The sequence below is a fragment of the Schistosoma mansoni genome, chromosome 6, assembly GCF_000237925.1.
Source record: "Schistosoma mansoni strain Puerto Rico chromosome 6, complete genome".
Lineage (NCBI taxonomy): Eukaryota > Metazoa > Platyhelminthes > Trematoda > Strigeidida > Schistosomatidae > Schistosoma > Schistosoma mansoni.
The window spans coordinates 19,014,708-19,037,909 of NC_031500.1; the positions used below are offsets into that span (position 1 = coordinate 19,014,708).

General features: G+C 38.6%; 1 protein-coding gene across 1 annotated transcript in view; it reads right to left on the minus strand.

The window, feature by feature from the left end:
* Smp_198280 (drug efflux protein-related) overlaps positions 1–14,651 on the minus strand; it is a gene marked incomplete at both ends in the record, with an annotated part of 28,396 nt that extends 13,745 nt beyond the window's left edge. The window contains 4 exons of the mRNA XM_018798511.1: positions 868–981; positions 6,505–6,750; positions 14,130–14,435; positions 14,472–14,651. Of these exons, the coding sequence (XP_018653445.1) occupies positions 868–981; positions 6,505–6,750; positions 14,130–14,435; positions 14,472–14,651 (846 nt within the window). The remainder of the gene's footprint in view (positions 1–867; positions 982–6,504; positions 6,751–14,129; positions 14,436–14,471) is intronic.
* Positions 14,652–23,202: the final 8,551 nt, after the last annotated feature.

Consider the following 23,202-nt stretch of genomic DNA (forward strand, 5'->3'; position numbering starts at 1 on the left):
ATTGAAGCGGGTATTACGTATGCCCAATCACCTTCTATCTTGATGAGTAATGATAGCTACTGTGGGAGTAAGTTAGAGGAAAGCCAGGGGTGATCAAGCCAAATAGTGACATCAGTCAATGAACTCATTTACTGTTGGACTGAACCATGTAAGTAGGTACAGATCATCTGGTTAGTCTGTGAAACTATCATAACCAATGTTTGTAAGCTTTGAGTGACAAGCCTTAGAATCGTTCATCATGACTCAGGTGCATCCACTTTTTGCCTTCTATCGGTCCTAATTTTCAATATTTCCTTTCCCAATCATATCTTCTATACATAATCTCTCTACTATCACTAGTAATATCTCTTCTTATATCATTCTGGAATCTCATTGTGCTAATGTGGTGTGCCAACTTGAGTCGATACACACATGTGGCAGGTTCTATGTTGTGCATGACTAATTAACTGCTGACCATCAATCCACATTTGATAGTAAGAACAAAAATTGAGACGACTGAAAAGATGTAAACAAATCGGGACAATATGTAGATGTATACATTACACTATCAGGCTACACTAATTTTGTATAACGATTCACAATCTATACACTTGATTACTCAATTTCCGAAAGTCTGAGTCCTGGGACAGAGTGTTCAAATACAGATTTGATAGTATTTTTATTTTTTTTTAACTAATTTACTAAACAAAGATCAATATACATATAGCATTAAGTCACACCCTAATTTCGAACACTAGGGATATTAATTACTTCATAGGAAGGGGTTCGAACCTAAGACTCAACTAAATATCTCAACTGTTCAATAAACATTTTAGACTCCATAGGAAGTAAATAACCATAAAATATCTGACGTATATATATACTTACCAGGCGAAGATAAACAAAGAAACATGAATATTGTCCAGCTTCTGGTAAATAGGATAAAAATGTTGTAATACATATCATAAGAACAAGATGATCATTTGTCATTTGACGTAATGTCTGTAGAACAAATAAACGACACATATACACAAAAAAACACAATTAAAAACCCATACAGTAAACAGTTAATTATCAGGCATTTACTTAGATATATAAGTTTTGTTTATAAGTAAAAGGCCCCCAAATACCCTAGTACGGCCGAGAGTGAGGAGAGTCTGCTCTCCCCCTCGAAACGCTCTTACATGGCCGCGTGTATATAGCCTCTGTCAGGGAAGTCCTACTCACTGCCTTCTCGCACCACAGGTGTTGTTTACGAAATTGAGAGGATCAAAAGCGAATGTCCGACGCTTTAACCGTGTCAGTGGACACGGGGGATCCACCTAAGGGAGTTGGGGAACCCTGATTCCAAACCAATGGTGCGCATAGGCCCCAGTATCCTGAAGGAAAAAATGGCGTATGAACCAATTGTTGGTCACTGGCTACCATGGGACTGCATCTCCTCACGATGCTCCACTGCCTTGTGGACTAGACGTTCAGGTCAAAGGCACGGGGTGTGGCCCCCTAAGAAAACTACGTGCTTCAGTTTGTGCACCTGGACAGTAGCACAACCCTCACACAAATCAAATTGGATTTGTGCGGTGCATATGTATCTGGTGCTTCCTAGTACCAATATTTATGTGTTTAAATAAATAATAAATGTTTATAAGTAATATGTAAACTTAAGGAAAACACCAATTATTGGAGGTGTTGAGCTGGGTGGTTGGCTTAATCGTGAAGGTGTCATTGTTCTTATAGGCACGACATCATTAGCATGTACAATGATGCGAAGCGAGGAATTAGAATTTCACATTACCGTACAACATGGCGACGATGTGTTCAAAATGGAAATGAAAACGACAAGACTATAATTTATGGACGAACCAATCAGATTTAAGATAGCAAGTCTTGGATTTTGGAGCGAAATTCATTTAACCTTAAGGTTAGATAGCATTTCGGCATTATAGCTGATATCTATTGATGATGAAAACCCTAATCCTCTAAATCTTAATTCCCCACACTAATTTGTAACCTTTTTTAACCTTAATAAGCAGATGAATATTCTAATGGTTACTTTATTGTTGCTTAAAGGTCGTCTGTAGATTACAGTGTTGTTATGAAAACTTCACAAGTAAATTAGCAACCTATCTTCCAGAACAACATATATTGTTTTATGAAAACTGCTCAATTCGTTATTCACATCAAATATTCTGCATAATGATTAACTTTGACAAGAATTATTGAAGTTCTAAGACGAGAAATAACAACCGATGGAGTTCGAATATTTCAGGGGTAAGAGAAATATCATCTTATGGCAATTAGATGATGATCATGAAATAATGCGAACTGTCTTAACTTGAAAATATAAACCGTAGTATGCTAATTTAATTAACTAAAAAGCGCCATGTTCACCGTTGGGTCTAAGGGTACTCAGTCCGATATCTGGATACAGTTGTGAATGAGTATTTCTGATTAACTTATTTAAACACATAAATATTGGTACAAAGAGGCACAAGATATATATGCGCCACACAAATTCGGACATTCGCTTTTCGTCCTCTCAATTTCGTAAACAACACCTGTGGTACGAGAAGGCAGTGAGTAGGACTTCCCTGACAGAGGCTATATACGCGTGGCCATGTGAGAGCATTTCGAGAGAGAGAGCGAACTCTCCTCACTCTCGGCCGTACCGGGGCATTTGGGGGCTGTGAATGAGTACAGTTTCAAAGTCATACAATGAAATAAAATAACAATTTTCAACAATTGTTCAGTTAAAATTAGTTCATAATTTTAATAATAAATTCATTAGATATTACACTGTTTATGTAAGATAAAAGTTAAGTGCTCTGGCACGAGACTGGTAGATCCTGGGTTCGAATCTTGTGAGGCGGGATCGTAGATGCGCACTGTCACAGAGGAGTCCCATAATAGGACGAAACGGTCGTCCAGTGCTTCCAGGTTTTTCATGGTTGTCTAGCTTTAATTGACTCATGATTTCAACTATGAAAAATACTGAAATCTCCATAAAAATCCCTTCCTGATTAACTAATGCATTCAGGTTCTAAACATTTTAATCAAGTTGCATGTATCACATACAAAAACAAAGAAGAAGAATTATAGATAAAAACAAAGTTTTTTACTCTTATATCCTTTAACTCCTCTTTTTGTTTTGAAAAACTTGCGTGATTTTTTTTAAAAATTATATATCGAATTGTGTACAATGTGAACATGTCTTTGTTTTATTATTTTAAATAATCGATTATGAAACAAAAAATGGGGCGAGAATTTTGTGATTAAATCAATTTTAAAGAAATAATATAAATATAATATTAGGTGTCGATCATTTGACTTGAATTTACTATAAAATCTGAGGGGAAAAAAGAAACTGTAGAACAATTGTCCCCAAAATGCCCTGGTACGGCCAGAGTGGGGAAAGGGTCCGCACTTCCTTTCCAAATGCTCTCACATGGCCACGCTTATATAGCCACTGTCAGGGAAGTCCTACTGATTGCCTTCTCGTGGTAGGGGTGTTGTTCGCCAAATTGAGAGGATCGAAAGCGAATGTCCGCCAATCTAACTGGGCCGGTTAACACGGTGAGTCCACCTAGGGGAATAGGAGAACCCTGATTTAAAACCAATGGTGCACATAGGCTTCAGTACCCTGAAGGAAAAAATGGAGTATGAATCAATCATTGGTCACCGGCTACCATGGGTCTGCATCTCCTCACGATGCTTCACTGCCTTGTTGGTCGGACCTTCAGGTCAAAGGCTACGGGGGTGACCCCGTAAGAAAACCACCTGCTTTGGTCTGGGCACCCGAGCAGTATCATAGCCCTCACACAATTCATAATTTAAACTAATGTGAACTTTAGTTCAGAACTTAATTTCTTCGGATTTTTCTTTTTTTTCTGTACAACTAGTAACAGTTTGATTGATGATACTATTCAACTGTCACAGTGAAATGATATTCATTGAAATCATTGGAATTCCGTAGCTGTTAAAAACAAGTTCCATAAAAATTAATCATTGTACTATAGATAGTATTCAGTTTTTTTATTCTACAATATTTAACTTATTTTTAGCACCATTGATATTATTTATTAGGGGGGGGGGCATCAGATATATATGAGCCACACAAATCTCATTTGATTTGTATAAGGGATATGATACTGCCCTAGTGCCCAAACTGAAGCAGGATTGTTATTATCATTGCACTCATTATTCTTCCCATTCATCTAATTAATTTTAATTCATTATTATGTGATTTAGTATGAGAATTTAAACCAATTCACATGTGTGTATCAAGTCTTACATTGATTAGGATAATGACGATATATTGTAGTGTGTGCTACTTTTGTCGACATAAGTAGTATGTAACGTTAGTCAGGAATACAATGTCTGGTAACAGAAGACCGAGGAGGAAAAAACAAGTACAGAAAGCAATTGGTATAGACATGAAAGAACATTGAATTGTGAGACGATTGATTGACATTTGCAAAAGGAACAGTCAAGTTCCAGACAATGGATTGACATTTCACAAATGAAGCATTTACTGTATGATTCTCATTCTGTAATTTTGTGTGTTGAAATACATTCGATTGTCCCCAATTGTGTTCTCGTTCACTACAATACTACTTATGTTGCCGGAAAATGTAATAGAACATATCAGATCATATTTTATAACCATTACAAACTAAGAACCATAATAGAAACTTATTAGAAGGTGATCAAATTTATATGAATTGATCAATTTAATTGAATATTGAATATATATTAGTCATTTGTTGAAAAGTAGTGAATCACCTAGAGAAGGTCAATTTTGTATACCATATATGTGTAGGTACAGTACACATATGTGCACATTTAGTCTTTTTTTTCTTTCTTTCACGATACATATTATTCACATGTCATTGTCCAACTAATGGATTTCATGTATACGCATAACGATCAATAAATCCAGTGCTAGTTAATATATAGATATATATTTGTGTGTATTGATTTGTTTTAATGAAAGAGTAAAAATACAAGTTCCTTTATACTCTTTTTTAAAGTTGTTTTCTCCCTTTTCTGACTGCTGAGTCGAAGATTTATCAAATGTAAACTAGCCCCAAATGCTTTGGTATGGCCGGGAGTGGGGACAGTCAGCTCTCCCTCTTCAAATGCTCTCACATGGCCACGCGTATACAGCCACTATCAGGTAAGTCCTACTCACTGCCTTCTCGTGGTGAGGGTGGTGTTTGCGAAATTGAGAGGATCAAAAGCGAATGTCCGGTGCTTTAACCGCGTCGGTGGACACGGTGAGTCCACCTAGGGAAGTTGGGAAACCCTGGTATTGAACCAATGGTGTACATGGGCTCCAGTATCCTGAGGGAATAAATGTGGTATGAAACAATCATTGGTCACCGGCTGCCATGGGATTGCATCTCCTAACGTTGCTCCGGTATCTTGTGGATTAGACCTTTAGGTCGAAGGTTTTAGGTGTGGCCCCCTAAGAAAACCACCTGTTTTGGTTTGGGCACCTTGGCAGTATCCCAGCCCTCACATTAAATCGAATGATTTATGTGGCACATATCTATTTGGTGCTTCCTTGTACCAATATTTATGTTTAAACAATAAATAATAACAATAGTTAACTCAACACGCACCTATCAGATTACTTGATTCTGTGGAACAGGTCTATTGTGCTGCTTACACAAAGTGGTGGTTAAGTTTGTTAAGGTGTTCGACTTTTAACTAATAAGTCTTAGGTTTGACCACCATCTTATCCACTTTAGTTTGGGCAGCCAGAGAGTATCATTAGCTTAAACTCAAGTATCTGGTGAACGAATCGACTTATTTTATACGCTTTCTAAATGCGTTTTTTGATGATTATTCTTAAAGATCTCGTCAATTATAACCATGTATTCTCACCCACTCTCTCCATCCAAAAGAAGTAGTAGTTTTCAAAATTATCAATTTGGTCCAAGAAACCACAAAAAAGTCGTGAGTAACTGACTTCAAGCAGTTATCTCTTGAACACTCTAATTATGCTTACAGGTCGCCAACATCACTGCTAATCATGTTTCTTTCTCAAGTACCATAACGAGAAGTATCTCCCGATGGTGTGGACATCCAGGACATGAGGACCGCCCACATACCATTAACAGTACTGGTAAACACCTTGTTCACAAACAAATCCCCAATGGAAAACAAAAATAAATTCATTCGATGCAATCTCAACCAATAATAACAATGAATAAATACGATCAATATAGTGCGTTTATGTAAGATGGTGATAGAAGCTGATTGGAAGGAAATCCTACTTTACTCCATACCATTTTAAAATGAAATTTTGACACTAACTTATGTAGTTTGTAAACGCAAAGTCCAAAACACTAATAAACTCGCAGTTAACGGATGATAACAGAAACGGAAACAGGTTTTGAGCCGACCTTTTATTAGGATCTCTTCCAAAAAACGACTCCATATAAGGTTGTGAAATAATAATAATAATAATAATAACAATAATAATAGTACTAAAGCATATTAAAGAGAGTATAATCTTACTGCAAAAGGATCAGCTTTACCCCATGAGAATTTACCAACTGGTCCACCCAATGTAGTTACAGAGCACAAATGACCAATACGTACTTTTTCCGATAGAGATTCAGGTACACAAGCAAGTATAAAACAAATGTCTAAAAATGCAATAGCAGTAGCCAGTGCAACAACTAATTCTTCACTATATACACGACCTAGATAAGCTCCAATTGCAGGTGAACTGACAAGACTAGCGGCAAATGTAGCTGAAACCTTTGTTAAAGAGAGGAAAACAGTGTAAATATCTATATAATTATATAGTTGTGAATACATTGAAAATAAAAATTCAGTTGGTAGTAAAGAAAACCAAACTAGTGGATAATGAATGATGCCAAATGCCCTGGTATGGTCGAGAGTGAAGAGAGTCAGCTCTCTCTCTCTCGAAATGCTCTCACATGACCATGAGCATTCGGCCGCTATTAGGGAAGTCCTACTCACCGCCTTTTCGCGGTGATTTCAGACCAATGGTGTACATGGGCTTTAGGATTTTGAATGAACAAATGGAGTATGAACCTATTGTTGGTAAACGGCTATCATGGATTTGCATCTCCTAACATTGCTCCACTTCCTTGTGGATTAGACCTGTAGGTCAAAGGCTCGGGGTGTGTGCTCTCTAATAAAACTATCTGTTTCGGTTTGGGTACCCGAGCAGTAATCCAGCCGTCACACAAATCGAATGACGAAGTGTGGTACATATATATTTGGTGTTTCCATGTGCCAATATCTATGCGCTTAAATAAATAGAGTCATAAGCTATGGACTGTAGAGCTTATCTACTACAAAAGAATTAAAAACGCAATGCCAAACAGCTAGTTGGAAATGAATGGGCATGAAATTCACTCGAATTATTAAGAAAACAACAGAAATATAAGTGAAAATTCCCATAGTTCACATCAATACAAAAAGGAGATAAGCAAAGCACAAAAGATAATAATAAGAAAGATATTCGAAAATATTTCAAATATACCATTCTACAGAGACGAAAGAAATCAAAAAGGGGTGATATATGGAATGACATTACAACTAATTTTTGAAAGATAATGCATTGATGTAACTGCACCATTACAACCAATTTAAAACATCCAGAATCTTCAATCACAGATGAAAATTCTATCGTATACTGAAAGTAGGACATTTATACCTACCGACAGTCAGTGATTTCACAGACTAATTAAGATTATATGTTTAAAAAAATTGAGGGATATTTCAACTGTTTTTAAAGTATGTTTTAGTTACTCAGTATTTTCCAACAGCCGAAATGGTGGATCGACATAAGTCACCAGACTTTTAAGCGAGTATGGTCAGCCAAAATTGACCAGTAGATCCCAGAAGTCTTTAAGAACGGTGCTCCGGGACCATCACTAAAATAATAGTTGGCGTACTAATTGGAGTTAAGGCGCTGGATAAAATCTTATTTGGGTGTTAGAATCGTTTATTGCCCTAGTTTACAAGAAATAACAGAAATCCTCTAAAGAAAGCCTTAGTGGAACCGATTTCACCAACATTTCTAAAATATTAGCTCCTATAGTTATTTGACTCTTAAATAGAGCTCCAGAACAATAAGCATAAGAGAACCATGAGGGTTTTAGAACTGGTCAAGAATGTGTCAACCGAATCCACACCCGTCAGCGGGTTTTAAAACGCGAGTACAAACGTGCATACACTGACATGGAAATCTTCACTCGAATAATACTGGTCGAGTCATAGCTTACGGTCAACAATCAGCTGGATTAGGATAATGCTCCTCGGGGTTGTCTACTTTCGTTATTGATATACTTTCAGTAATGTTACTTCACCTAGATTTTCGGAAGTCGATCACGTAATATGAGACTTACTTATTGACTTGAAGAATGGATAGGAATCACAGTGTCTGATTTGGAGAGGAGAAAAATGTTGTTTTTACAATCCCCAGAGTGACAACGCTAGAATGTTTGGAATGGGTTTCTTCACGTTTAAATCCGAAAAGCTGCTTCATTGATGACTTTTTAGAGCTTAGTTTCACAATGAGGATAACAGTTGAGTGCATCGATTATTCTTCTGAACACTACAAGCAACAATGCTGGCATGTTCGGGATGCGATTCTCCCCCTCGAAGTGAAAATGTTACTTGCATCAACACCTGAACTAATGATAGGGAGTGAAGTAGTTGAGCGTGTTGACAGCTTCACTTATCTTGAGAATATCATCAGCCTTTGTGGTCTGGCGTGTGACAAAATCTCAGCACGGATACAGAAGGCTCGTCTAGCTTTCGCCAACTTACGTCATTCATGGCTTACATGAGATATTCGTCTAGCAACCAAAGGACGGGTTTACTGTGCAGCAGTTTGTTCCATCCTACTTTATGGAAGTGAAACATAACCGGTAAGAGTAGAGGATATTCGTAGGCTACTGGTTTTCGATCATAGGTGTCTTCGAAGCATTGCTCATACGTCCTGGGACCACCGAGCAAGTAATGCAGTTGTTAGGAAACGGGTACTAGGTAAGGATGGCAAATCGATTGATGAAGTAGTGAAACTTGGTCAGTTGAGATGGCTGGGGCACGTTTTACGTATACTCAACCACCGAAGGCCCCGATGTGCAATGTTTCATGGTGTAGGAGTAGGTTGGAAGAAAGCTAGGGGTGGCCAGACCAAAACGTGCCAAAAATCCATGAAGTCACTGACAATTGGACTGAGTTATGATGGTAGGTGTAGACTACCTGGTCGGGTTCCGCGAGATGATAGCAATCGATGGTTAGAGACGCTGAATCTAATAACTCAATTCATACACAGGATTCCCCTTTACCTCGTGACATTAAGGGAGTAAATAGGAATTCTTTCGGAAAGGTTTTGAATGGACAATATAAAGATGTTCAAAAAGATGGATTGGACTCTTGGTTTTATTAAAACATTCGGGCAACATCCTGCAATACTCAAAATCGGTTAGTGATTAACGTCCGACTAATTGTGTTGATGTCAAGTCCTGACCGTTGCTGCTACCTTGACGTGGTGGTCGGGCTTGCCTATCGTGATGATTCAATCGAGCTATACTGGCTGGAACAATCGTTCCTCAAGGTCCTACCATGCCAGGCAGGTCGTTTGAAGAGCGGTGAGACTAAAAGCAGTAAACCCAAGGTCCGAAGGCGAAGTCGTACTGCTGACTGTACAGAGGTGTGACAGCAGTAAGGTGTTTCCTTCAGACAACCAGCATGACAGTGATGCTGCCTTCCCACAAGGAGGGGTGGGGTTAGAAAAGGTCGACCCTAAAAATGCACACCTCGCCTTATCCCACGGATATCCATCTCCGGCGGTAAGGTCCTTTGAAGAACGAGCTAACACAAAAAGGTCGTGTGTGACCGACCTCAAGCAGTTGTCCCTTGGGCACTGCGGTCACGCTTTCAGGTCATTAAGACTACTTCTAACCCAAGTTCCTTTTCAGGTACCTCTGGAAGAACCCTTCCACGGTGTGGGCAACCGGGAAGTGATAACTGCCCTCATACCTCTAACAGCACTCAAGACCACTGTATTCATAACCAATCTCCTTCTTCAATTCCTACTATTCCTTCTACCTTGACTTTCAACACTAAACTTCCTCTTCCGGTTTCCTCCTCAAGTGTCACCATAGCCAACGATTCTAGTGCGCGAAACGCTGTCCCAGGTCTACTAAAACATCGCTCCAAACTACACATTGGAGCCTTCAACGTACGTACCCTATGCCAAATCGGTCAACAGGCCTCCTTAGCTAAAACCCTAGAATTTCGTACCATTGATGTATGCTGTGTCTCCGAAAAACGCATACAGGATCCCAGTGTGGTCATTCACTTGACCTCACCTCACCAAAATGGACAGCCAATGAAATACACCCTCCGTGTATCTGGCGACCCGTTGGCTAGTTCTCGCGGACTTGCAGGTGTAGGCATAGCATTAAGTACAAGGGCAGAACAGGCACTACTAGAATGGATCCCCGTTGACAGTCGCCTGTGTGCTGTCCGGCTAAATGGCTCCGTAAGAACTCGGAAGGATAGGGACACACGTCGTTGCCTTTTCGTCGTTTCTGCCTACGCTCCCACTGACTGCAGCCATGATGAAGTGAAAGATGACTTTTACAGAAAGCTCTCTGAGCTTCTTCAGAAAGCTAAGCGCTCAGACATAGTAGTCGTAGCGGGTGACTTTAATGCCCAGGTAGGCAGCTTAAATCAAACAGAAAGACATTTAGGTGGGTGTTTTAGTATTCCGGCTCAACGAACCGATAATGGTGATCGTCTGTTGCAACTATGCTCAGACAATCGTTTATTTTTAGCAAGCACTAATTTTAAGCATAAGGAGAGACATCGTCTAACATGGCGACCACCTGCACCAAACCAACGATGGACTCAAATAGACCATATTGTCATCAGTCATCGTTGGAGAGGCTCAATAGAAGATTGTCGCTCGTATTGGAATACTTGTTTAGACTCTGATCACGCTTTAATACGAGCGCGCATTTGTCTGCGCCTCAATGGACGCAGGAAAAGTACACTAAGAAGATCCATTAGGATTGAACTGGAGGACGAGAAAGCCAAATGCGAATTCCAGAAACAACTGAGTTCACATCTAGGCAGTTCTGTAAACGAGACTGACCCAGATGCTGCTTGGAAAGACATACGAACAGCTGTGGAAACAGCAGTCACATCTATTAGTCATTTAAACCATAGGGCTCCAAAAAACCAGTGGATTTCTTCTAAGTCTATTTCACTGATGGATTCGCGTAAACTCATCCTATCAGGCTCTGAACATGACGAAGAGCGTAAACAAATTAGATCTAGGTTAACTAAAAGTCTAAGGAACGATCGTGAGCAGTGGTGGGCAACGAAAGCAAAAGAGATGGAAAAGGCAGCGGCTGTAGGCAACACCAGACAACTATTCAGACTAATAAAAGAAACCGGAGTTAAGAAGTCAAGTGTAAGTGAGACAATCTCCGAAAAAGACGGAACCCTTATCTGCTCTCAACCCAAACGTTTAGAACGATGGGCGGAACACTTTAGAGAACAGTTTAGCTGGCCTTCAGCTACTGCACAACTACCCACTATTCCTAGAAAACCTGAATGGAACATTGAAGTAGGCCCCCCGACCCTACTTGAAGTCCAAAAGGCTATAACTAATCTGAAACGAGGAAGGGCAGCTGGTCCAGATGGATTGGCTCCAGAGGTCTTTAAATATGGTGGTCCAATTTTAGCGATTAGGTTGACTAATATTCTGGCTAAAATCTGGGAGACGGACGTAATCCCATCTGACTGGTCACAATCTCTGATTGTCCCAATATATAAGAAGGGGCCAAAATCACCCTGTGATAACCATAGAGGGATTAGTCTGACTAACATAGCATCTAAAATACTAGCCTCAATAATTATCGGGCACCTAACTAAGACTCGTGAACTGCAAACACGAGAAAATCAGGCTGGTTTCAGACCTGGTCGTGGCTGTATCGACCACATATTCACCATTCGTCAAGTTTTAGAGCACAGACATGCTTATCGGCGTCCGACAATGATAGTTTTTCTTGACTTGAAAGCAGCATTTGACTCCGTAGACCGAGAGGTTCTGTGGCAGTGTCTGTCATTGAAAGGTGTACCTCAGAAGTACATAAACCTTGTGAAGGCTCTTTACTCGAACACTACCAGTCGAGCGAGAGCTTATAGCGAACAGTCATCTGATTTTACAACCTCAAGTGGTGTCCGTCAAGGTTGTCCACTATCCCCATTTTTGTTTAACTTCATTATAGACCTGTTGCTGGAAATAACACTCTCTGCGACTGAATTTTCAGGAATTGATCTCCTACCAGGGAGACCATTATGCGACTTAGAATACACAGATGACATAATCCTGTTTGGTGAAGACGCTGACAAAATGCAGAGTCTTCTGTTGGAACTCAGTAATAATGCCAGGATGTTTGGGATGCGTTTCTCCCCATCCAAATGTAAATTGTTACTCCAGGACTGGCCTGCGTCAACACCCGAACTAAGGATAGGGAGTGAAGTAGTCGAACGCGTCGACAACTTCACTTATCTTGGAAGTCTGATCAGCCCTAATGGGTTGGTGTCTAACGAAATCTCTGCACGGATTCAAAAAGCCCGTTTGGCTTTTGCCAACTTACGTCACCTATGGCGAAGACGAGATATCCGTCTATCAATTAAAGGACGAGTATACTGCGCAGCAATTCGTTCTGTTCTACTTTACTGCTGCAAAATGTGGCCATTAAGAGTAGAAGATACTCATAAGTTACTAGTATTTGAACACAGATATCTTAAAAGTATTGCTTGCATCTGCCGAGATCACTGGGTAAGTAATAGTGAGGTTAGACTCAGGGTACTAGGGAATGATGGTAAATCAGTTGATGAGGTGATGAATATTCATCGACTGAGATGGTTAGGCCACGTGTTACGTATGCCTGTACACCGATTACCACGACGCTCTATAATGTCTAATATTGGGGATGGTTGGAAGAGAGTTAGGGGCGGCCAAACCAAAACATGGCATCAGTGCTTGAAGTCACTAACTTCTAGTCTGAGCCATGTTGGAAGATGCAGACTACTTGGTTGGGGTCCGCGTGACTATCGTAACCAATGGTTGGAGACTCTAGGTGACATGGCTCAGAATCGATCACAATGGCGTAGGTGTATACACTCTTTATCTTCCCTTAAACCTTGAGATTAAAATTGTTTCATAACTTTCTTCCTTCCTATACTATATCCTTATATACAACCTATAATTTATATACTACCACCATCACTAAATTAACTACTATGAATTTGGTGTTCGTCTTGTTGTGCCAACGAGGTATGGCAACTTGGACCGATGCATAAATGTGCCTGGTCCTACGTTGTAGCTGACTGACTGACTGACTGTTGATGTCAAATACAGAGAATACTAATAATATGCCTAAATTATAATGATCAGTTACATGAAACAAATAGTGAGGCTGCAAACAGACAACCAGTGCCACATAAAAGATAAGCGAATAGAGGGCTGATAAGCTTTATTCTTTCTGTATAGTTGGCACAGTAATAGCAGACATTGACACTACTATAAACCGAAACATCAGTAGCAAAGATTGGTTTAAACAGTAAAATAGTGCACTAAATAATTCACCATAGACTACAGTAAGTTATTTGAAGGGTGTATTGGCATTACTGGTTACTGTATAAACTAGTTACTAATAATAAACGTACTAAAGTAGTACATTGGAATGTTATACTTTAAGCGATCAATTATAAGAGCATGAACAACTTTTAGACTTTGAAATCTGTCTTTCATGTTATAATGATCAATATTTCAGTTGGGTAATTGAGGCTAAAATCAAACATGTCAAATAACCCTACTGATTGATGACAAACAGTTCAAACTACACAAACCAAAAAGACAAGGCAGAAATGTCAGGCACCAAAAAACGCATCCAAAGTACAACTAATAGTCGAAGCTTTTAGTCCATTACCTGTTTCGACAAAAAACGAACAGTTTTACAGACTTAAGATTTTAAAATTGATGTGGTATTTGTGCAGGAACAGAAACCCTACTTGTTGAACAGTTAGTTTCGGTGTGGAAAATTTGCCAGTCATATGTTTATATCTGAACTTACTAGTCCATATCCCCAGCTTCGATCTTCTTCTGATGTGATATCAGCGACATATGCCAAAGCAAATGAAAATGTCACTGCAAATATACCCGATATACTGATCATTGTAAAATACCACCAATGACTGATCTTCATCAGTGGTATTGGAGAACAAGTGAAGGTTACTGTTAGGAGTAGGAAAGGTTTTCTTCCAAACATATCTGAGAGAGCACCTAGAAATGGTGCGCTAAGGAAGGATAAAATTCCCTTTACTCCATGTATGATGCCATTCATTAGAAAGGTATACTTGGGAAATGTCTCATCTAAAACCTGCAACGTATAAACAGTAAAATAACGGGACTATACCGAGATCATTGGGGTAGTTAACAATCCGAAGGCAAAGAACTCTAGAAATATCACGATGGCAGCATGATAAACAGTGGGTTTGGACCAACATGACTGTTCCTGAGAAGTTGATTGAAAGTCAGCATATCTTACTTCGGGCTTGTGATCGCCAGATACAGTTAGACGCCTCCTACTAACCATGCTTTACAGTCTAATCATCATAATTTGAAAATAACGTCAACGTCTCATTTGGTCTTGGCGCATGTCGAAAACACCTGTACAATATCCAGTATTCAATATCTCTCTAAAAAGGTAATGCAAACCAACTAATTTCTTTGTTATCACTCCTTGATGTTAGTGTACCGCTAGAGGTCTTTAATGTTGTCAGCTGTGAGTAGTCCAGGCACTCATGGCACTAAACATAATGGATTCGAGCGCTAATGAAGGAGCTATCGCACTACCGGTTACGAGGTTTCTTGGAAGGAATTGGAAGAAACTTACAAAATAAGAATGAAGAAGAGCAACTAAGAGACCGTGGTCAGGTAAAGCAAATAAATTGACCAGGTACAAATAAACAAATGTGTAAGAATAACAAATAAACAAGGGTGGTTAAGACTTAAGTTAGTGGAGAGAGAGTAGTGTAGTGTTTTCGCGTCTTAGTCATACGATCCTTGAAGCTGAGTGTATGATAACTGATAAGATTAACACTCATCATTTACGACGGAGAATTGGTGAACGCGGGAACATTTAATCGTTATATCATAGCTTGGCCATACAGGTATGGTAGCTGCAATTTGCTTCTCCCTTTCCATATTAAATGTATATTATTTTGTCCCCATGTCATATATATCCTTTGGAGGTGCTACACCTCACACTTGTGACTGTCAGGAAGGACCATCCGGTATAGACGATGAAGTAACTTCCAAGTTAGATATTATAGATTAGGTAGCTATATCATAGGGACTCTGTGATTTTTGGATTGGGCCTATTGTTCTAGCAGCAGAAATAGATGCACCTAATACCGAATTGGACATCAGTCTAACAAACATCACTATCAGGTCGTCTTGTAATATCCTGTTAGCTAGTGAGTACCATATCGATTGGTGAAAACGGTCTCCATAGGGTTTGTACCGTATTCAAATAGTCAACTTTACTGGACACGTTTGTACGTACTCTATGAGATTCACAAACTTTTTAAGGAGTATAGTGCAAAAGCGCCGTGGGCTGCGAGATATATGAGCATATAGGTCTAAGATAGTGTCCGGAAAAGTACAGGATTCAGCGTGCCTATTTGAGGATTGGTGGTTAGGGCCTAATGCCACTAAAGTATCACAAAGAGGCCAGTACGGTTCACTGAGTAACCCCGATAAATGCGATATCTAGTTTTGCCTTACCCAATTTAGTTTGGTGCGGGACGCTCTGTTCTATAGGTAGTTCCTTAGCGATCAAAACGTAGACATTTGGGCCCTTTCCTGGACATCATTTGGAATCGAATGGGTGTTAAATCAGGTTGGTTAATGGATTCAAAGGGAATTCCGCAGGCATTTTTAGCGCCATATGGTTGGTTTCGTCGGAACCGTACGGCTAGGTTTCAATATTTTGCTTATCACCAGCTTATGAGCAACTAATACCCCACTATACTTTTTCTGTTGTGGCTTTGTCAAAACTGGCTAGGTGTCTTAGTCAGCCCATTTGCTAAGTACACGCTGAAAACTTTGGTGGTGTCAAGAGTGGCGGGAGCCCCTTCTTTCACATCCAGAGATAACATTATTTCTTAGTTTGTTCTTTCCTCCTCGTAATACAAATCGATACTGGCGCTTTTGATTTGACTGCAGTTCCTTAGAAAGGCTTGCTGTCTCCGCATCCTGTTCTCATTTTAGTCAACAATATGCTACGTAGGAAACCTGTTACACGTATATATAGACCACGGTTTGAGTAGAAGCTCCATGTTTGCTTGTTACAATCGCGCACCGAGAAAGGAAACGTAACAAGAGCAACAAGTAGTCTATAAACCCTTGTTTTTGGCTGTGGAACAAAAAGGGTTGTGTTTAATTAGCAGGCAAAACCCAAACAAATTACCGTCATTAGGATTAAACTGTCATCAAAGAAAATGCAGATGAAGCACAGGAACTAATTACTGTGTCTAGTGGATTGTGAAATAGGAAGATCGGTGAGGAATAATAGAAGAAAGCATGAAAAGCAAAGTAGGGTGTGTAGATTCCAAACTAAGGTTTGGAATGGAGAATAACTGTCTGGGTGGTTTAGTTATGCGCTGTTGCTTAGTTTCATTTTGAAAAAGACAAGAGACTAAGTGGCCTATGTTAGTCCTGGCAATGATGGACTCTCAGTTGATCCAACTTTCTTTTGAAAGAGTCGACAGTTGGAGCCTCAACCCCGTGTTGAGGTAATGAATTCTATTCGTTAATGATTTGATGGGAAAGTCGATAGTCAACCGAGAATTGATTTGTTCCGAACTTGTGAACATTTTTCATTGTCCTTGTAAATCCTCTGTTTTGGAAGACGATAAAAATGAGGGTATATCGGATGCAAATATAACACCAAGTAATTTGAGAACTGTAATCAATTCCCCTCTGGTTCTTCGAAATGACAATGTTATTAGGTTGAGTTTAGTCAGTTGAACTTCATGGGACAGGTTTGCTATTCTTGAAATCAGCTTAGTTGCTGTTCTCTGAACCTTTTCCAACAGCTTACCGTCTCTTTTTAGGCAGGAGCTAGCCGCCTGTATGCAGTACTCAAGTTTAGGACTCACAAATATTGTGTACAAAGTCAAAAAATGTTTTAGCGTTGACATGGCTAAAGGCCCTATGTATTGACTACAAGGTTCTAAAATATTTGGTGACTATTGCACGGCAGTTTTTAAGTATTAGCTAACGATGGCTTAAGTCATCATGCGTCTGGACAACAGGTAGCTCACTGTTATTCATCATGTATGTATCTGTACCTCAGTGACCAATATTCATCATAATACACTTGTGAACATTTGTCGGCAACTGCCAAACATTAGACCATTCAGATAATTCCTCCAGATCCTTTTGAAGTTCTTAACTATCACCCTTACTTCTTATCGCTCTCCATATCTTGACATCGTTAGCATATAGCAAGACCGCTGATGACAGGAGACGAGGGAGGTTACTTACATATATAGGAATAACGCTGGCCCCAAAACTGTAATCCGCTAAGCACAGTTTTTCAGCTAGACAGTTCACCCGTACTTTTCGTTGACGCCCAACCAGGAAGTCTTTTGTCCATATCAATAAATTGCTTCAAATCCCGACATTTTTAACTTATATAACAGCCGGTTGTGAGGAACCTTGTTAAAAGCTTTGCTGAAGTATATATAGGCTACTGCTATAGGTAACTTTTGGTCTTTAAGAGCGCACCAGCTTTTACAAGTCACTAATAAGTTGGTGAGACAGAAATAACCTATTCTATAACCAAGATGCTTTTACGAAAGGATCCGGTTTTCGTTGAGATACTTGAGCAACTTCTTCTGAATAACCTTTTCTAAAATGTTAACAACCACACTAGTTAGACTAATGGGTCGGTACTTCTCAGGTTTCGATGATAAGATTCATTATAGTATTCTTCCAGTCTGTTAGTAGACGAGCCTGAATTATGGATAGATTAATGCATATGCTTAAGGAATCCGGGACAAAATTTCCTAATTCCTGTAGTGAACTAGGATGTATTACACTGAGTTCCCTGGATCTGCCTAGATCAAGCTTATTTAGCAGACCAAAGACATCGAGTTCTTGAACGGTCGAATTGTCCAGTGTATGTGTGGGGGATTTGCATGGAATGGCGAGAAGGGTGTTTCTACAGAATATGCATTGCTATAGTAGTTTGATAATACTTGAGCTTTACCACAGTCGTCATTCATTAAGGATGAAGCATTAATGTCTCACTATAGAACAGGTATATTTCCTCTAATCTCAGTCCTATGTCTTATCTCCATCTGTAGCCCTTCTAAAGTGAGTGCCAGTCTCAAGCTCACACAAAGGCTTAAGGTTGGGAATGTGGTCGGCAACCCAATCCGGTAGAAAATGTCTTGCTAAAAAAACACCTACCAGAAAAATAATTCAAACCATTTAAACTCTACCATCCCAGTTGAAGGAAGAAATATGATGCCTCATGATAAAAGCCGAAATTCCTCGGAAGTTTCGAAGCCGATGCCCCTTCTTACAACCAGAGCAACGATTTTTATAGGTACATGAAATCCGGACAATGTGGGAGACTGGGAAGACCAGTCAAATAACAATGGAAATGAGGAGATACAAATTAGCAGTACTTGGAATCAGCGAAACTCATTGAACCCAAGGAGGACAACAAAGGCTAGGTACGGGAGAGGTGCTGTCGTACTACGGTAATGAAGAAGAAAGTGCTTCACACACTCAGGGAGTTACTCTAATGTTGTCCAAAGAAGCACGTAAAAGCACTTATTGGGTGGGAATCTCATGGATCCAGAATCATCCAAGCATCTTTCAAAACAAAGAAGAAGGGGATCACAATGAATGTTATCCAATGTTATGCACCTACCAATGATAGCAACAGTGACTATAAAAAATCAGTTCTATGAGAGGCTGCAACCGATCATAGCAAAGTACTCAGGAAAGACCTCACTATCCTGATGGGAGACATAAACGCTAAAGTCGGGACGGACAACATCGGGTATGAAGATATTATATGACGATATGGACTAGGAAAAAGAAACGAGAATGGCGAGATTTGCAAATTTATATGCATCCAACGAAATGGTTATAGGTAGCACAATATTCCCCCACAAACGCACACACAAAGCTACATGGGTGTCACTGGACCAAACTAGAGAGAATCAGACCGATCATATTTACATCACTGAAAGATTCAGGAAGACAATGGAAGATGTAAGAACCAGGAGAGGAGCTGACATAGCTTCAGATCATCACCTGATGGTTGTCAAGATGAAACTAATGCTAAAGAAGTACTGAAAAACAGCATTACTTCGAGATACTGACAAACTCAATGAATTCAAGATAGCTTTTGGCAAAAGCTTCGAGGGCTTAGAAGATCTACTGGGAGAAGAAACTGCAATACAGGATAAGGGGAAACGGATTAAAGAAGCATGAGCTTCAGCGTTCCGGGAGATGCTTGTTCACAAAGCGCATCATCAAATAGGATGGATCTCTATTGAAACCCTGAACAGGTTTGAAGAAAGGAAGAAGGAGAAGACAGCAATTAACAACAGTCAAACAAAATCAGAGAAAACCAAGATATCTCTGTATCCCAGTGTCACTGTATATTGCTGTTGTTGGTATCATATCACGTATTGCACAAGTAAGTATAAAGTTGATTTCCTTATTTTTCTTTAAAAGAGTTTTATTTCAACTGGAAATGTCGATGTTAGTAATTACTCCCTTTTTATAATAAAGTGTAATGTTTTTATGGTCATGAAATTGCAACTACTATTGAAGAGTAGTAACTAACCTTCAAGATATGACTTATATTCAGCCAATGTAGTTTATTGACTGGGAATTCAATTCATTTTGATAGTATTAGATTGTAAATTATGGGTGAATAATTAGTGAATGGTTAAATTTTCAGAACTATTTCATGGGGATTATTTTAAGTACCGTGCTTCGCTAATCATTCATCTCGATAAACATTATAATACAAATCTTAACGGTACATAAAATCAGAAGGCAAAGAGAAGCGGTAGCTACAGTTTATTGTCAAATAGCGTTGGTCAGAAATCTTTAAGCACATGAGCAAATATCAGCGAGCGAAGGAAAAATAACACGCATTGGAGATGGCGGGTAAGGCAACTGACTTTTATCAAGCATTAATCAATATTTATAGTCACATAAATATAAACAACAGACATGTGATAAGCAGGATAAGAAGGTTACACATACATACGCCCCTATAAAAAATAGTCAGGGTTAATGAGTGAATAATAAACAAGTTCAAAACATGACTCATGATGAATAGGTGAATTGACCAGTGGAATTCATTTTTGTCAGTTACTTGCCGATATCACTGAGAGACTTTAGTGGCCCATAATCTAACTCCAGGTAGATTGTTTGCTGCTTGTTATTGAAATATACACTCCGCCAATCCTCGTATACAATAGTCGACCTAAATCACGTTGGTGAATGCCGGGCTTAAATAAGTCAAATACGAGAATGAATTTCTGATACGTATATTTCTTATAATCATTGACCAGAAAGCTAAGTACAACGAAATGACGCGCCACGAAGAAGGAGAGTGAGCAAACTCAAACGACTCAATCTCTAATTCGACGCATTCATCGAAGCCAGCACAATAGTGACATGGACATGTATATTTCAATAACGATCACTCGCCTGATCTAAATGAAGTCAGATATATGACCACTAAAAAACAATCGTCTAATATCGCTCGTTGATTTATGTTAGAAATAGAAACCATTGGATGCTAGCTTAATTGTTTATAGGTTAAATGTTTTTGGTGAGACTGGAAAGTTTTAGGTTATATATTTTGTGTGGGGTCATGGATGTACACTATTGGGTAAGTCCCATATTAGAAGGCTAACTTTGCAAATGAACCAATACAAGCAAAACTTTTTGGTACCCAAAGGAATTCAGTCTTTCAAAAAGCAACTTTATCTTTATTTGTACTGAATAGAAATAACTAAATTAAAGCTCATTTGATGTCGTTCGATTAAAGATAAAGGATAGAAACATCTTGAATTGGTTTGTTGAAGTTCATATTTTAAAAGAAAAGACGCCTTAATCATGAATTCAATCAATTCTCAGTAGTATATTTACATCTTAAAATATGAATTCTAGTATTTGGCTGGCGTATTATCATTTAACACGTTATATGGTGTGCACTACTGATATTGATAGATATAAATAGTATGTATTATTAATCGAAAGTGAAATACCTAGTAGCAGAAGGTTAAAAAAATCAAAGAAAAGTGAATAAGGACCAAGAACGGTTGCTGTGGAAATAAAGGAACAATGTGAGACGATTTGATTGATATTTTACAAATAAATTATTTACTATATAGTTCTCAGATTTTACTAAAAGATTCTGTGATTTTGTGTGTTAAAATACATTCGATTGTCGCGCACTTGTGTTCTCGTTTACTATAGTACTACCATTTTGTTAAAGCTTCTTCACTGCTGTATTATAAATTAACAACTATGAATACTTCTGTTCTATCCCGAAGAGAATTATGAAGAGTAACTTTTGAGGACTATTTATGGACCAATATGATACGTATATTTCCTATTGTATAATTGCTAAGTAACTAAACTATTCATATTCATGTTCCTTTTATTATGAGCTTTATTTTGACCCATATATTATTACTGTTCGAGTTACCATTGCTGAGTTATCCCCAGTCCATTAATTACTGTTACCCCTATTCACAGCCACATTTGGCTAAATTTTGTACAAAATGTTATTTTCTATTTTATGGTACAATGTGGTCTGTTTGTTTGGTATATAAACCCAGTATGTTTGTGAATAATGATTCATATTGTAGAGGTTGTTATTGTTGTTCTGGGCTTAAGTGGTTGGGCGGTGAGACTATAATTTATGGACGAGCCAATTAGAATCGTTTGAGGGATTTCAAGATTACTACGCCAATTTCAGTGCCTGATGCTCATGTAAGATCGGTTTACAGAGAATTTTAGAGAAGAATTGACAATTAAGCGGCTACAACAAATGAGACTACTAAGAAGTTCCTTTATTTTTGACTGTGGTAATTAAGTGACTTGTATACGTTGTGCAGACTATCGTGATGTTGTCCTTCGATGTAATATATGTTGAAGGAAGACTTTTGCTAGAATAGGAACCTTTATCGCTGTATAATAAAAGCACCAGTAACATTGGCTGCAATAACCTCAGATGTTACTGAAGCTTCCGCTGTTCAGTCGTATGAGTATTGTAGGGAGATATTAATAATAAAAATGATAAACTTACCCAACCGGAGTACACACAAACAATAATGAAGCTATGCGGTTGAGGCTGAGAGGGTTTTTATGACCTTATCATGGTTCCAGAGACCAACTATTATGGAGCCATATGGATGAGTTCCTCTACCTTATGCATTACGATTTTGGAACCTTCTTCTAACCTTAACAAGTTTTTGGATCATATAAAAGAGATGTATCCACTTTAATTATTTGGTTTTGTATAATATATTTTTACTCTATGCTTACTGTTTACTGATTGGCTAACACTTCTCAAGGTCACTTAGGACTCAATCAAAGGTCATCCATAAATTATATTCTCTCCGGCTGAGCTAGACAGATAGCAGGACTGACAAGTACTCTAGACTGCTCGTACAGGTTTCGTGTGTCATTGATCCCGTTGACAAATCACTGCTTTCTAATTGGAGTTACTATTATGTTATACATGAACAAGGCATTCAGGCGGTCACAAGTTATAAAAACTTTATCTTATAAAATATCATAAGACAACAAATAGATCAATTAAGATACCTTAGTTACTATATTAAGTTGCCAACTCAATAATCAACTGATTTCTATCATTCTCTATGTACTTATAAAGTATTTTTTAACATAAATCCAGAAAAAAAGAACCTTTCGAGACAAAACATTAAAGTACAAGACGTCCCCCTTATATAAATAAATAAACAAAAAAGAAAGAAGGCAAGAAAGAAAGGAAGGAAGAAACAACACCATTACATCATCTTAGAAACCAAGTTATCTATCATTTCCTTAACTAATCTATTCATATC